General features: G+C 40.8%; 1 protein-coding gene across 1 annotated transcript in view; it reads right to left on the bottom strand.

The window, feature by feature from the left end:
* Positions 1-14,552, bottom strand: part of KIF15 (kinesin family member 15) — a 46,015-nt gene that overhangs the window by 26,767 nt on the left and 4,696 nt on the right. Inside the window, exons 3-8 of the mRNA XM_054594590.1 lie at positions 12,334-12,402; positions 6,494-6,643; positions 5,063-5,242; positions 3,848-4,057; positions 1,712-1,837; positions 1,424-1,546 (exon numbers count right to left, since the gene is read on the bottom strand). Coding sequence (XP_054450565.1) covers positions 1,424-1,546; positions 1,712-1,837; positions 3,848-4,057; positions 5,063-5,242; positions 6,494-6,643; positions 12,334-12,402 — 858 coding nt within the window. The remainder of the gene's footprint in view (positions 1-1,423; positions 1,547-1,711; positions 1,838-3,847; positions 4,058-5,062; positions 5,243-6,493; positions 6,644-12,333; positions 12,403-14,552) is intronic.

Here is a 14,552-nt window from a genome sequence, read left to right as displayed (position 1 = left end):
CACCCCAACCAGGGACAAACCCTCAACACAGGCATGTGCCCTGACCAGGAAAAGAAATGGTAACCTACTGCTTTGTAGGATGACGCCCAACTGAGCCACACCGGTCAGGGCTTATGTTTCCTCTTAAGCCAGGTCTGCGCGTTAGGAAAGATCTAACTAGTTCATCCTTAGACAAGTCCCAGGTATCCTAGCCACTTGCCCTGCGACAGGGGACTTACCATTGATAGTGACTAGTGTAAGGCTCCTGGGTTTGTTGTTTCATGTGTTAAGAAGCCATTCCTGGTTGCTTCTGATTCTTAAGGCCAGGCTCATTACAAGGCACTCCTGTACATTCTGACATCATTGCCACATCAGTGACCCCATAATTCTAATCACCCCTGCAGCCCTCTACTCTCTAAAGACTTGTAGTAAGTCCCAAGAGATAGGGTTAGGAAGCTCTAATGATTTTTCCTCCTCATATTACAAATGCCCGACAAGAGGGTCATAATCCAACAAAATGAGTGAATGACTAAACCTACGTTCTTCTTCCTGACCTAGGGAAGAGGCAACATGGCCCCCCTCACTCTTGCCATGCTAAGATAATCAGGCAGTCTATTTCAGGGGTAAGAATGATCAATTTCTCCTTTGAAAGTCAGAAGGAATTAATCTCCAATTTAGGGCATGACGATTCTTTCATTTGGAACCAAAGGGGCCTCCAACCTCTCCAAAATGAGTGGGGGACTCCTTGGTCCTTTGTCAGCCTGCACCAGGAGCTGGCAAAGTGCTACTCGCTCACAGGCGACATACACTCTGCTGCCCGTTTTAGAAAGCCTTGTTGGAACACAGCCACGGCCACATGCTGACATTGTCTACAGCGGCTTTCTCTTTACAAAGGCAGAGTCGAGTAGTTGGGACGGAGACCATACAGTCCAAGAAGACTAAAATGCTTACCCTTGGGTCCCTTACAGGATAAGTTTGTGACCACTGGTGTACATATATATCAAGGAGCCTTCTTGTATATAAAGAAAAATGGAGGACCCTTGTAGTTAGAGGCAACATGAAAGACCAACTTCTTCAACATCATCAAATTATCTTCAGGGAGAATCCCTACCCCCCACCCACCCGCTAATCCACCTACTCCACCCCCGCCCCTCCGCCACAATTTAGGTACAACTCAGTCTCCAACTCAATTACAAAGGAAAAACTTTGCCGTAAACAAAAAACTAGGCAAACGTATTAAGTGTTAACCATAACACTTAATCTAGGTGTCAGATTACATGAATGATACAGAAGGCTAGGAAAGACGAAATAGAAATCTTGCCTAGAGCTAAGATTTCACAGTGAAATAAATAAAAGCTACTGTTAATATTAGGGCAGTCACAAAAGTGAGATACTATAAGCTTATGTATTTTTCTAATTTACTTCATTGCACTCAGGATTTTACCTTATTTTTAATCAGCTTGGCCCTCTGAGCAAAATTTAGCGTTGACAGCGTTTCCCCAAAACACCTGGATCCAGGATGAACATTTGCGATTATGGCTGTTCTGGCATTACCTCCAAGGGAGTCCTGTTTAATGAAACAAATGTACACACTTTCAGGAGAGAAACTGCAAGGTCTTTTTTAAGCAAAGAAAATGTACACTCTTACCACCAAGGCTGAGAAATTACCCAACTCTTAGACACAGTGAGCACCACCAAAAGAAGGGTCCAGGAACCCAGTTGCACACTTTACCCGGAGCAGGAAGGTGAGCTTGGAGTCTCTGTAGCAAACGTGTCTCTGTTTTCCATTTCCCACGTCAACAAGCGCAGTGATCACTTGCCCCAGGCAGCTCAGAGATCGGTTTATGTTGCCCGCTTCCTAAGGCATCGGGAAAGACAAAAATTTAGGTGAACTAATTTCTTTTTAGTATTTTGAATTAAAATATACCTAGAAAGATGACAATTCTGAATAGAAAGGCAAGACAGGGACATACTAGTTAAGGATAACTTAACTTGTCAGCAAAAAGACGTCCTCAACTATCCCGTAACCTTTTCCTGTTTGACATATATGGCAATATTAGTATTCAAACACAAACACAGAAATCCTGTCTGGGGAAAAACATAAAATCAGCGTCTTCTCATCACTGTAATGTAATAGTTTTAAAGTGACCTATCAGTAGGGATAAAAACTAGAAAAGAACAGAGAAGAAAAAGTTGGAGTAGTGCATTAATGAGCATATTTTTCAATGCTTTTATGTTAAAATGCATGCTACATTATCAAGGTGTGATGATTCATGACCTACCCCCTGTCCTACAAAGTCACTGATGGAGTAATTACAAGCAAAACTAATTCTCTAATGGGTTTAAGAAACCCCTTTCAGCCCCAGCTGGTGTGGTTCCGTGGACTGAGCGCCAGCCTGCAAACCAAAGGGTGGCCGGTTTGATTCCCAGTCGGGGCACATGCCTGGGTTAGAGCCAGGTCCTCAGTGGGGGGACAAATGAGAGACCAACCACACATTAATGTTTCTTTCCCTCTTTCTTTCTCCCCCACTTCCCCTCTCAAAAAATAAATAAATAAAATCTAAAAAAAAATGAAAACCCTTTCAAATAGTGGTTTGGGTGGAAAAAGTGTTTGGGTTAAATATGTGACACTTGATTTTTACTGGAAGCAGCACATTTCAATAACCTGGTCTGCAGTGGTGGGAGCAGAGGAAAAAGAGAAAGAATGGAAATGATAAAGCAAACACACTGAGTCAGAGCTGTCATTCCACAAACCAGAAAGGCTGAGAGCACTGCCCAGGAGCCCAACGACACACTTGTGTTCGAACCTCAGCTCTGCTCTTAGCTGAGTGCTCCGGAAAAATTCAATTCAGTTTCTTTAAAATAGCAACGATTATAGTACCTACTTCCCAGAGTTGATGGGAAGGTTGAGTTAATATATATAAAGCATTTAGAAGAGTTCCGGCATATGTCCTACTATGAACATATGCAATTTTTCGTTGCTTCCTATCTCAATACAAACACAAATCTGAGATTGCCTGAAACTTTGAGATCTCAGGAGGCTCAAATCCTTGCTTCTAATGCAATAAGCAGACCCTCCGCCACCATTTCCGGTTGCTTGTCCTCAGTCCTAACATACGAGTATCCTATAGAATCCACATGTTTTTTATTGGCAATACACATGCACATACCGGCAATAGTCACGGCAGGGAACCTCTGGCCCTACCGCTAACACCCTAGCCTGCGCCTGGGTCTGAACCCTCACTGCCAAAGCATGACACAGCTCAGCTGCTTTCTCTTCAGGCTCCCCTTCGGGAACCTGGCAGTGGTGGGCCAGACGGCTACGTTTTTACAGAACTGGCCTTTTGCATGAAATCACTCAAAACTTTTGTCTGTCAGTGTTTGGAGAGCTGAGAACAAACTTGGCCAGGCACTTGTCCTCAACGACCTAGGCCGACTCGCGCCGCCAACCCAGCCATCCTTCGATCTACGCTGAAACGCCACGTTCACTTTGCAGCCACACCCTAAAGATGTCTCCCTGCAAGGGCATGTGTCCCTGTCCCTCTCCCCCTATCCGAATCCTGGCCCCTTTGAGAACACAACTCAAGAGTTACTCTTTCCCACACTTCCTCCAAGCAGTCCCTGTCACACCCTTCTCCGTCTGGCCCCTGCTGCCACTTGTACTATATTGTCCCTTCCCGCATGAACTCAAATACTCTTGCTACTGACAGACTTGTCCCAGGTATGTTTATTGACCCTACCCAACAAAAATGTTTGTATCTTTTACAATTTCTTATTCCTTTGTAGGCCTCACAACACTTAACTTGGTATAGATTTCTTGTAAGAATTCATACACAAGTTCAACTGAAGGCCATAATTCCATTCTTACCTTCAACCTCATCCCTTCTGCATGGGTGTCTTTTTGCCTTTCAGATCCTGCTAAATCCACCAGATTGAGCAGGGAGGTTCGGATGTTCACAGTCTCGCTGCTTTTCTCCATCGACTCTATTGTGACTGTAAAGACTGCGTGAGACCTCGAGGACTCTCTGTTCATCGAGGTCGATGCCACGCGCCTGTTCCTCCATCCTCCAGTCAACACCTGGGCGGGAGGGAAACATATCGTCACAGCCTCCCAGTGGTCACGGCAGCCAACAACATCAGGGGGAAAACTGTAAAAAGCGGTGAGGAAAACAAGCTGCTCTGGCAAGGAATATCCGTAAGGCGGTTTCCTTTCCCTTTCCTTCTTGTCCCCTCTGTGCGCTATGGAGAGAGAGCAAAGAGGCAATCAGAAGGCATGGGGCCTAGAGCCAGTTCTGCCATCCTCTATTTGTGTTCCCTTAATGCAAATCACAAAATCTCTCTGAACCCTTTCCTTCCCTGGACAATGAGAAAGCTAGACAAGATAAATCTCAAAATGACCTTCACGCCCCCAGTGTTGTCAGCTCTTTCAGTCCACCAAGTATTTGTTCCCCCTCCCTGTTCCCTATGGCAAGCAGGACAGATGAAGGCTCGGCCTGCAGGCTCTGGAACCAGGTGAACATGAGGTCAACCCCTGGTTCTGCTATTCACTAGTTGTGTGGTCTGAGGCCAGTGGAACGTTTTCAAAGCTCAGAACATCTCAATCTGTAATACACATTCTAATCACCTGGGAATCTTGTTAAAATTCATATTCTCATTTAGTAAGTGTAAGGTAAGGACTTAGGTTCTGCATTTGTATCAAGCTCCCAGGTGATACGCACAGTATGAGAACTATATTTTGAGTAGCAAGGGCATAGTATGTACAGCTGATTTAGAGAACAGATCCCAGCAGCTCTTCAAAGCAGCAGCTCCCAAGAGGAACCGCTAAAGAAATATGGACACTACGAAATGTCCCCATGTCACCCAGGCTGGTTTTTGAGAGAGCCTGACAGGTATGAAGAGCACAGAAATAGTGCAAAACCGAGGGGCATGAAGTTCTGCTTTAACGAAGGGGAGAGCTATAAAACACCGTCATGTTCTTTTTTTTTCTTCTCATGAACATTCTGTGTTATGCCTTTACAAAGTATTATAATAGCTCAATTCTTGCTTTTGTTGAGATCAAGGTGCATCGCTCAAGACGAGATACCTGGTAGGCCCCGGCAGCTGAGGTCACCACCTGCTCCACAGCACCGACAACGAAGACTCCCTTCTTGATATGCTCCCTTAAGTACAGTCCAGCCGATGCAGAGTCCAGCAGGTCATAGATCTGCTCGTTGTAGATTTCAATAAAGGAACACTTACAAAGGAAGCTCTTCCCAGCTCCAGCCTGTGAGGAGAAGCCTGGTTTTAGATATATTATTTTCATGTATCCATCCCTACCTTTCATTAGCATTAATCTTTCACTTGCTTCACAAGTGTAAATTTTCTACACTCTTATCCTTTACACCATAAAAGATACCTAAAAGTCAATTAAAACAAACAAACAAACAAACAAACCCTATCCCTGGCCAGTGTGGCTCAGTTGGTTGGAGCATCATCCTGTAAACTGAAAGGTCGTGAGTTCAATTCCCAGCCAGGGCTGGGAAATTTCATTTTTATCTCTTATATATTGGACTTCCTCATAAAGTTTTATTTGAAGCAGGTGTTAATATATTTTAAAAGACTAAAAATATCTTATCTTGAAAACCTCCCTATTGAAAGTTTTTAAAATATTTTATGTATTTATTTTTAGCGGGGGAGGGAGAAAGAGAGGGAGAGAAACATTGATATGCGAGAGAAACATCTACTGGTTGCCTCTCACACACCCCCAGCTGGGGACCTGGCTCACAACCCAGGCACGTGCCCTGACTGGGAATTGAATCGGCAACCTTTCGGTCTGCAGGCCAGCACTCAGTCAACTGAACCATACCTGCCAAGGCTCTACTGAATTTTTCACCACAGAAATGCACGGCACTAAACATTTCGCTGGCATGCAACGTGTGTGTCTAACTGTGGTGGTTAGGAAGTTTCTGCAAAGGAATAAATGTTATACATACCTCAGACTGCTTAAAACAGAGAACACTAAGGGCTGTTATGCCTGGAATTCACCAAGATAAAGCGGCACAAGTGTGAGAATGGCCCAACCTGGGAGCCAATGGCAAAGGGAAGCCCACACCCCCAGGATGACAAAGCCACACCACCGTGAGCACAGAGATCACAGTCAGGTGGTAGCAGGCGCAGCAAAGGCAGTAACGAAGGACCTGTCACTACTGGATGTCATGAGGATCTATGAACATCTGCAGTCAGCTGTGAGTGTAGTAAGGCAGGTGATGAAGCTTAGTGAACTTGTTCCTTTAGTTCACACTTCCTTTACACTTTTCCTCTTCCAAAATCTGAAAGCTTAGGAAGCACTACGTCCTTCCTTCTTTTAAACCAGCAATCTGGGTTCATGGATGATACATGTTTTATAAACTAAAAACTTTCAGAAAATAAAAACACCAGCCTGTCCACTCTAAAATACCACCCCCTCCATGTGTCATGACTAGTAGCTAACTTCTCAAAACAGAATTGCTCTTTTTTTTTTTACAGGAAGTTTTACCTTATCTTTTTCACGATCAATTAAGGAAAACAAATATTCAAAACTTCGTGGGATTACTCCTCGCAGGTTATGAGAAAAATTATCAGATTCAGATGGTCCTAAAAAATGTAAAATATATAGCTGTTCATTTTTGTTCTTAATACAGGAGTCCTTCAAAATGGCAACACTGAAATGCAATTCAGACAGAAATGAGCCAACACATTTTATAATGTTTCCTACCTGTGACGCCAAATAAGTTAAATTTGAGCCTCAAAGAGATCATCTAATAGAACATGTCTATCAATGGGACTGAGGGAAAAACCCACAATAACCACTCTAAACCAGATCTAAAAAGTAGCTGTTGTTTAGTAAGTTTAAAAACCATCTAAGTTACCAAGCTTGCAATTTTTCCTGCTGCCAGGTACCAAAATGAGCAGAAACACCCCAAAATTGCACTTTACTTATTACATATGACAATTGGTTGCATGGGCTGCCCTGTTCACACTGGCTGTGTGGTCACAGGCTAACTGCTTCTCTCAGAGTTCCTAACTGTAAAATGGAATTATAATGGTATTAACCACTTCATAGGTAATTACCGAAAATTAGCATTAGCTAGTATTTTTTAAATTTGGCAGTAAAAGCCAAGCTGGTAAGAAAGATACTATAGGAATATTCCAAAAGATTTCTATGGAGACAGAACAATGCTGTTAACACTGGGGAAAGGGGAAGGTGTGAGTGGATATGTAAATAGCACGATTTTACAAAATACTAATTCTGCTATAGCTATATATACCAGAAAAAAAAGCTGTAGCTAGAAAAGATCTGAAGTTATTATAAATTTTAACATCCTTAAAGACCAAAAGAACTAACAAAAGACTGGTGTATGCAAGAAAGGTACAGAAAATATTTTCAATATTATCATTGTCTTGGTGTGCTATTCCTGGAACATATGAAATAGTCCTTATACCTTAAAAATATCTATCACACTGGTAGAAGAATGCAAGTAAATGAACAAAAAGGACAAACGATATCTGGATGTGCAGCTAACTTCAGAACATTTTCTGGTTAAAACCGGAGCCGGCCGGCATACGCCTCACCGCCCCTTCACCGTCTCCTGCGCGACCCCGCGGCGGCAGCCCCTAACCCAGCCCCTCCTGCGGTCTCCAGTCCCTTCAGCTGCCTGACGCCGCCCTCTCAATTACACAGGCAATTCTTTAAAAAAAAAAAAAAAAAAAAAAAAACATATATCAAAACCTTCCAATGTCTGTCCGTCACAGGCAAAACAAAATCCCAGCCGCTTGCCCGGCCCTCCGTGGCCTGGCCTCCGCGTACGCCAGCCCCTCCCGCGGGAAGGCTGCCCCCTAGGCCCAGGGCTCTCCTGCCGTCCCTCCGACACCCTTCGCCGGGCTCCCACCCGAGGCCTGTGCACTGACAGTCCCTCTGCCTCCAAGATTCTCCTCCCACATAGTTTCATGGCTCACCTTCATTCCACTTAGTAATTCTATTTAAATGTCACGTCCCGAGAGGCCTTTTCGCACCCGCACTCGCCTGCCTGTAACAGCGCCCCCACGCCCCGCTCTTTTCCACCATCTTTCTTCTCTCCACGGCACTTCCTCCCTCCGGCATAATCACCAGGCATTTCCCTGCCTCCGACTGCGCGCCCGCCCCGAATGCAGGTTCCACTAGCGGAGCTCCCGGGCTCGCCCTTGTCCTCAAGGGGTCTTTCAGAGCCTCGAAGGGAGCCTGGCACCTTGTCAGAGCTCAGCTGTCTATCGTTACTGCCTCCGAGAGGGGGAGACCTTTCCTATTACAACTTACACTTCAGAAACTATTTTTGAAAACCCTGAAATTTGGACACCTGTAATCTGTATCATAGACAAAGGGCCATATCTATTTTATAAAGAGTCACCACCAATGAGTAAAAAAAAGACAAGCTAATTTTTTAAATGGAAAAAAGCCTTTAGTGGGCCGTTTACAGGGAGGCTATTCAATCTCCAATAAGCATAAGAAAGATGCTCAGCTGTTACTAGACATCAGGGAAGAGCAAATAAACACACAGTAAGAGAATACTTCACATACTCAAGAATGGCTAACATTTTCCACACTGGCAGAATCAAATGTATATAAGGATGTGGAGCACTGTAACTTCTATACATCACTTTGGAAAACTGTTGGCAGTTTTTTCTAACCTGAATACACCTATACTGTGATTCAGCAATTCCACTCCTAGATATATATCCAACAGAAATGACTTTAAAAGATGCATACAAGAAAAAAATGTTCATAGTAGCATTATCCATGTGGTCCAAACTGGAAATAATCCAAATGTCTATCAACAGTAGAATGGAAAATTGTGGTATAATTTTACAATATACTTTTACAGTAATAGAACATGCAACAATAGAAGGGAATCCTGAAACTTAGTGCTGAGAGAAGCCAGACATTACAGAGTACATACAGTAAAGTTTCATTTGTAAAAGTTCCAAAACAAGCAAAACTAATAATGATAGAACTCAGAGCAATATCTACTTCAGGGGACAGCACGGATAGGAATCTGTATCTGGGTAGTGGTTATACAGGTACATAAATATATAAAAATTAATTGAACACAATTCAAAGATTGTTTATCGTGCACTTACTTTGTGCTGGGCATTGAGCTGGGAACATAGATGCAAACATGGATTTTGCTGTCATGGAACTCAAGTCTGACAGAAGCCTGGGAAATACTCCTAATTTTATGAGGTCAAAATTATATACATATAAAAATTATACCTTCCCCAAAAATGTGCTAGGGGTTATCATCACAGAAAGAGTAGATTAAGCCAGCAAATATTAATCTTTAATTTACTCACCCATCATAGTAAATGTTTTCCCTGAGCCAGTCTGTCCACTGTAAAAAGAATGTGTTATATATTATTTTTCCATATGAAATTTGTAAGCCTACTCTCCTACTTCAATATGGTCTACTCATGTATAAATTTTCCCCACAAAAGGCTGATTTTCTTTCTTTCTTTGAGTAACATTAGGTAAAAAGTAAACGATTCAATTTCTTTCTCTCCTATTCTACCACTAGGACCTAACCACTGTTGTCCAATAAATGCTTCCAGGTTGTACAACACACTCATCAGAGTTTTCATTTACAATACTGAAACAATGTTCTTTTAAAAAAAATTTTTTTTTTTTATTTTTAGAGAGGAGAAGGGAGGGAGAGAAATATCAATTTGTGGTTACATCTAGTGTGCCCCCTGCGGAGGACTTGGACTGCAATCCAGGCATGTGCCCTGATCGGGAATCAAACTGGTAACCGTTTGCTTCGCAGGCCAGCCCTAGACCCACTGAGCTGTAGCACCTAGGGTGGAACGCTGCGCTTAAAGACTGCTCTGCAACCTGGCTTTTTTTCCCCCTCTAAATATTACTTCAGATATTTCCCTAAGTCAATAGAGATCTATCTACTTCATTTTTTTTTTAGCTGCACGATATTCTTCAAAGTATAATTTACTTAACCAGAACAAACAAGACTTTTGTTTCCAGTTTTTGCTATTCTAAATAATGAAGCAATTTCTTTCTTAAATTCTGCCTGTAAGATACTAAAATGTCTTCATTTAAAAATAAAGCAATTTTTAAAATCCTTATGCTACAGACTTAATTTTTTAAAAAATACATTTTATTCATTGGTTTAAGAGAGAAACCAAGTGATTTGTTGTTCCACTTATTTATGCATTAATTGGTTGATTCTTGTATGTGCCCTGACCGGGGGCTGGAACCCTCACCCTTGGTGTATGGGGCCATGCTGTAACCAACTGAGCTACCCGGTCAGGGTGATAGGCTTATTTTTTGTTTATAGTGTCATAGCTCCTCAGTTATCCTATGAACAAAAAACTCAAAAAAGTTTATGTTGAAGATAGAGGTCAATCAGGGTATCAAATGCCTTTAGCTTGGATTTATAGCACAAATATAAAATTCTGAATTTATATTCTTAATTCTTGGTTCAATGTCCCCAAAGTTTGAAAATAGTATAGCCTAGTTATTTGCCTCTTCCTTGTGAAGGTAGGAAAAAAAAGGTCTTTAGTAACTCAGAATGAGAAATGGACTATTATTGAGTCCCCTACTGAGAGCAGAGGGGACAGTATTAACAATTACTCTAGAATTTGTACTGTCTTAGGTAAACCGGAAAGTATGCTCACCCAACAAATAAATCACTCATTTCTCTGAGAGTTTTTCATATCTTCCCTCAATCACCAAAAGCAATTTCCATTAAGCTATTAATTAATATTCTACAAATTAAATATTATAATTAGTGTGCCTACAGTGTCTTCGAAGAAAAGACTTTTAAAGATATATAATCTCTGGCAATCGTAGCTTTTATTTCAAATTCATTTTTTAATTTTACCGCTCAAAAAATTCTGTGGAAAGAAAAATGTTTCTTTTCTTGAGATGACAAATGAGAAAATAGGTATCTGCCTCACTGCTCAGGAGAACATTTAGTTCTGCTGAACGCCACTAAAAAATTACAAAAGGCAAAGGCAAATTGTCATGGAAAAATGTATATACAATATGAACCTAAGCTTTAAACTTCTTAATTTACTTATTTTCTTGTGGTTTGAGCCAATTATAGATGAATCAGACACACACACAAAGCATCAGCTACTCAAAATAAATTATATAATTTGCTATATCCTATTGAAAACCTCTAGATATAGATAAAATTTAGAAGTCTATTGCTAGAGTCCTGACCGGTGAGGCTCAATTGGGTGTCCCTCAAAGTGCAAAGAAAAGTCACTGGTTCAACTCCTGGTAGGAGCACATGCCTGGGTTGCAGGTTTGGACTTGGACAGGGTGCATAGGAGAGGCAACCAATCGATGTTTCTCACATCAATGTTTCTCTCCCTCTCTTGCATCCTCCCTTCCCTTCTCTCTAAAATCAATAAGCATGTCCTTAGGTGAAGATAAAAAAATCAAAGTCTATTGCTAGGGATAGTCAGAAAAGGGGAAAATAAGTCAAGAAGATGTACTATACAGCTTAGGGAATATAGTCAATAACATTGTAATAACTATGTACAGTAACAGACGGGCTCTAGACATACTATGGTGGTCATTTCTTAAGATATATAAATGTTGAATCATTATGTTGTACACCTGAAACTAATGGAATATTGTATGTCAATTATAATTAAAAATAAAAGTTTTTGAAAGTTTTTAAAGAAATTTTAATGCTTACAGCCTATTGCTGGAAGAAAAGGAAAAGAATAATTACATTACAAATTACATTTCTATTTATGAAACGATACTAAAATTCACCTTGTATAACTGCCAAGGTTGTCTCAATTCTTTCTGGCCCTCCAGCTGATACTCCAACATTAAATCTCTAGAATTATTTTAAGGCTTGCCAACATTTAGAAATTCAGGATCATCACTCCAATATTCTAATATTTGCAGCATTTTTATGTATAATCACTAAAAACTGGAAGCAACCAAGACATCCTTTAGCAAGAAAATGGATAAACAGTGGTACCAAAAAAATAGCAAAACAGGAATATACTATTGATGCCTTCAACAACATAGATGAATCCTAAATGCATTTTACTAGGAAGAAAAAAGCCAATCCAAAGGCTACATATCATATGATTCCCTTCATACGACATTCTACAAAGGCAAAGCCATAAGAACACCAAATATGTTATTATACCCTGCATGTCAGGAGTGTGGGAAGGGAGGAGCTGACTACAGAAGGGACCGACAGTTGGGCCTGTTCTCTTCAGTACTGGGTGGTAAGTACATGACTGCCTGAAAACACTACACAGCTGTACACTACAAAAGATGAACTTTAAAGTGTGCAGACTCAATGAACAAGCAAAACATACCACCCGGGATGTGAGAGACCTCCGGATGGAACGCATGCAGCTGCACTGCAAGAGCACGTCACACTCGCACTGCAAGGGATGACGGGCAGAGGAGGAGCTGACCTAAGCAACTTCCGAAAATGAGGCTTTGACTGGAAACTGTTAAGGCTTAAGACAATAAAAGGGTCTGTACATAACACTGTGCTCATTAAATCTGTTTCTCACAGGGGTCCTGGGGTTGAACAAATGGGTAAATGGACGAGAGAAGGTGGCAGCCAGGCTTCTCACTGCCAGCGTGGGAAGTTACAGATAAACAAGAAAGACTAGAATGAACCCTGTGGATTCACTGGGTTCTAGAATGAACCCATGTGAATTCTGAATCTTTGGATTAGAGTCAGAGACATCAGTATGAACTGCTGTTTAGCTTAACATATACAAATGGAGAGACAAAGAAGCAACTACAGATACATCTGTATACATGACTTAGTATATATATTACCTAGCTCTGCTTGAGAAGGCTGAGAAGCAATGATACCCCAGTAGCAACAGACACACCTAGTGCCCAGATCTTGGTTCCTTAGTACCATTCTCCAGTAAAAGGAATCAGGGCTCTCTGGCAAGTGGCTGATCTTAGGCCTAGGACAGGGAAAATATAAGAAGAGCCAGGAGCATCTTGTAGCACTAGAAAGTAGGCAAGTGCTAATAAACCCAAAAGGATATGACATGTCTGTAGACCTCAACCTCAAACAGTTTCAATGGCCAAGACAGAACAGTATGAGCAACAAGATAAACATAATATAGTACTGAATATAATATAACCCAAGGTATAAATACACCTGCGTCCATATCAAATATATATATATATATATATATATATATATAAATAAATGGGGGGAGAAGAGACAAATCTTCCTTACAGAATTCCAAATATAGTAAGTCCTTAATGTTGTCGATACGTTCTTCGACTTTAAGTGAAACCAACATACAACAAAACCAGTTTTACCATAGCCTAATCAGGATACAAGAGTTAAGTTCCTGTGGCATCTTACCAAAGTTATAACTCAATGGTATTATTCAAGAACCTATTATAAGTAAACACACTTCTGCAGGTGATTGTGCAGGTGGGGGCAATCTAATCACACGAGTCCTTAAAATTAGAGAACCTGTCCCATCTCTAGTTAGAGGGAGATGTGACTTAGGAAGAGATGAAGTTGCATGTTGTTGGTTTTGAAGATGGAGAAAGGGGGCTGTAAGTCAAACAATGTGAGTGGCCTGTACTGTGAAGGAAATGGATTCTCCCTGAGAGCCTCCAGAAAGGAACACAGCCTTGCTGACACCTTTATTTTAGCTCAGTAAGACCATGCCAGACTTCTGGCCTATAGAACTGTGACACAATAAATTTGCTTTGTTTCACCACTAAGTTTGTGGTACTTTGTTACATCAGCCATAGGAAGCACCCATGATTGTAACCTTGTATAAAGACACACTTACTATGCAAAGATGGTGCCATTATAACCGCTCATGCAAGACTCCACAATACTTTTGGCCACAGTTGAGAACACAGACTCCTACAAATGCAAGCACCAAATATGTTAACATTTCATAAAAAGAAAAACATTTTTCCTAAACTACATTCTAAAATACAACAAAAGTTATGTGCTTAGATTTTTTAACATTTGTGATATCATGAAAATACTATCCACTATAGAAAAAAGGCTAAAACATCTAAAATGACAAAATTTGAAACATATTTGTGTCATTAATCTCCTACACAATTACAGATTTAAAGCTCACATCTAGACATTATATAGAACTTTATTCTATATAACGAACATTGCATGCAATTACACTTGTATTAGCATAAAATGTATAGTCCAATATGTATATCAGTGCTTTTTCACAGGCTTGTACTAATAAATGTCTCATTTTTATTTTCATTTTAACATACAAGTAGGTGCAGTCTTATCAATAATGCACAAATTCCTAGACGTGCACTGTCTAATATAGTAGCCATGAGCCACGCATGGCTATTGAGCACCTGAAACGTGGCTACTCCAATGTGAGATGTGTTGTAAGTGTAAAATACATAGCATATTTGGAACGCTGAACATGAAAGAAAAAAAGAAAACATCTCATTAATAACTTGTTATGTTGATTTTGTGTTGAAAGGATATTTTGGTTACCCATAGGTAACCAAAAGGATATTTTGGTTAACCATATACATGGTTAAATCAGATACA

The sequence above is a fragment of the Pteronotus mesoamericanus genome, unplaced genomic scaffold, assembly GCF_021234165.1.
Source record: "Pteronotus mesoamericanus isolate MK-2021 breed Mesoamerican mustached bat unplaced genomic scaffold, CSHL_Meso_final scaffold_533, whole genome shotgun sequence".
Classification (NCBI taxonomy): domain Eukaryota; kingdom Metazoa; phylum Chordata; class Mammalia; order Chiroptera; family Mormoopidae; genus Pteronotus; species Pteronotus mesoamericanus.
Note: the sequence above shows the minus strand (reverse complement) of the source record. Positions and strands in the feature narration are given on the sequence as shown.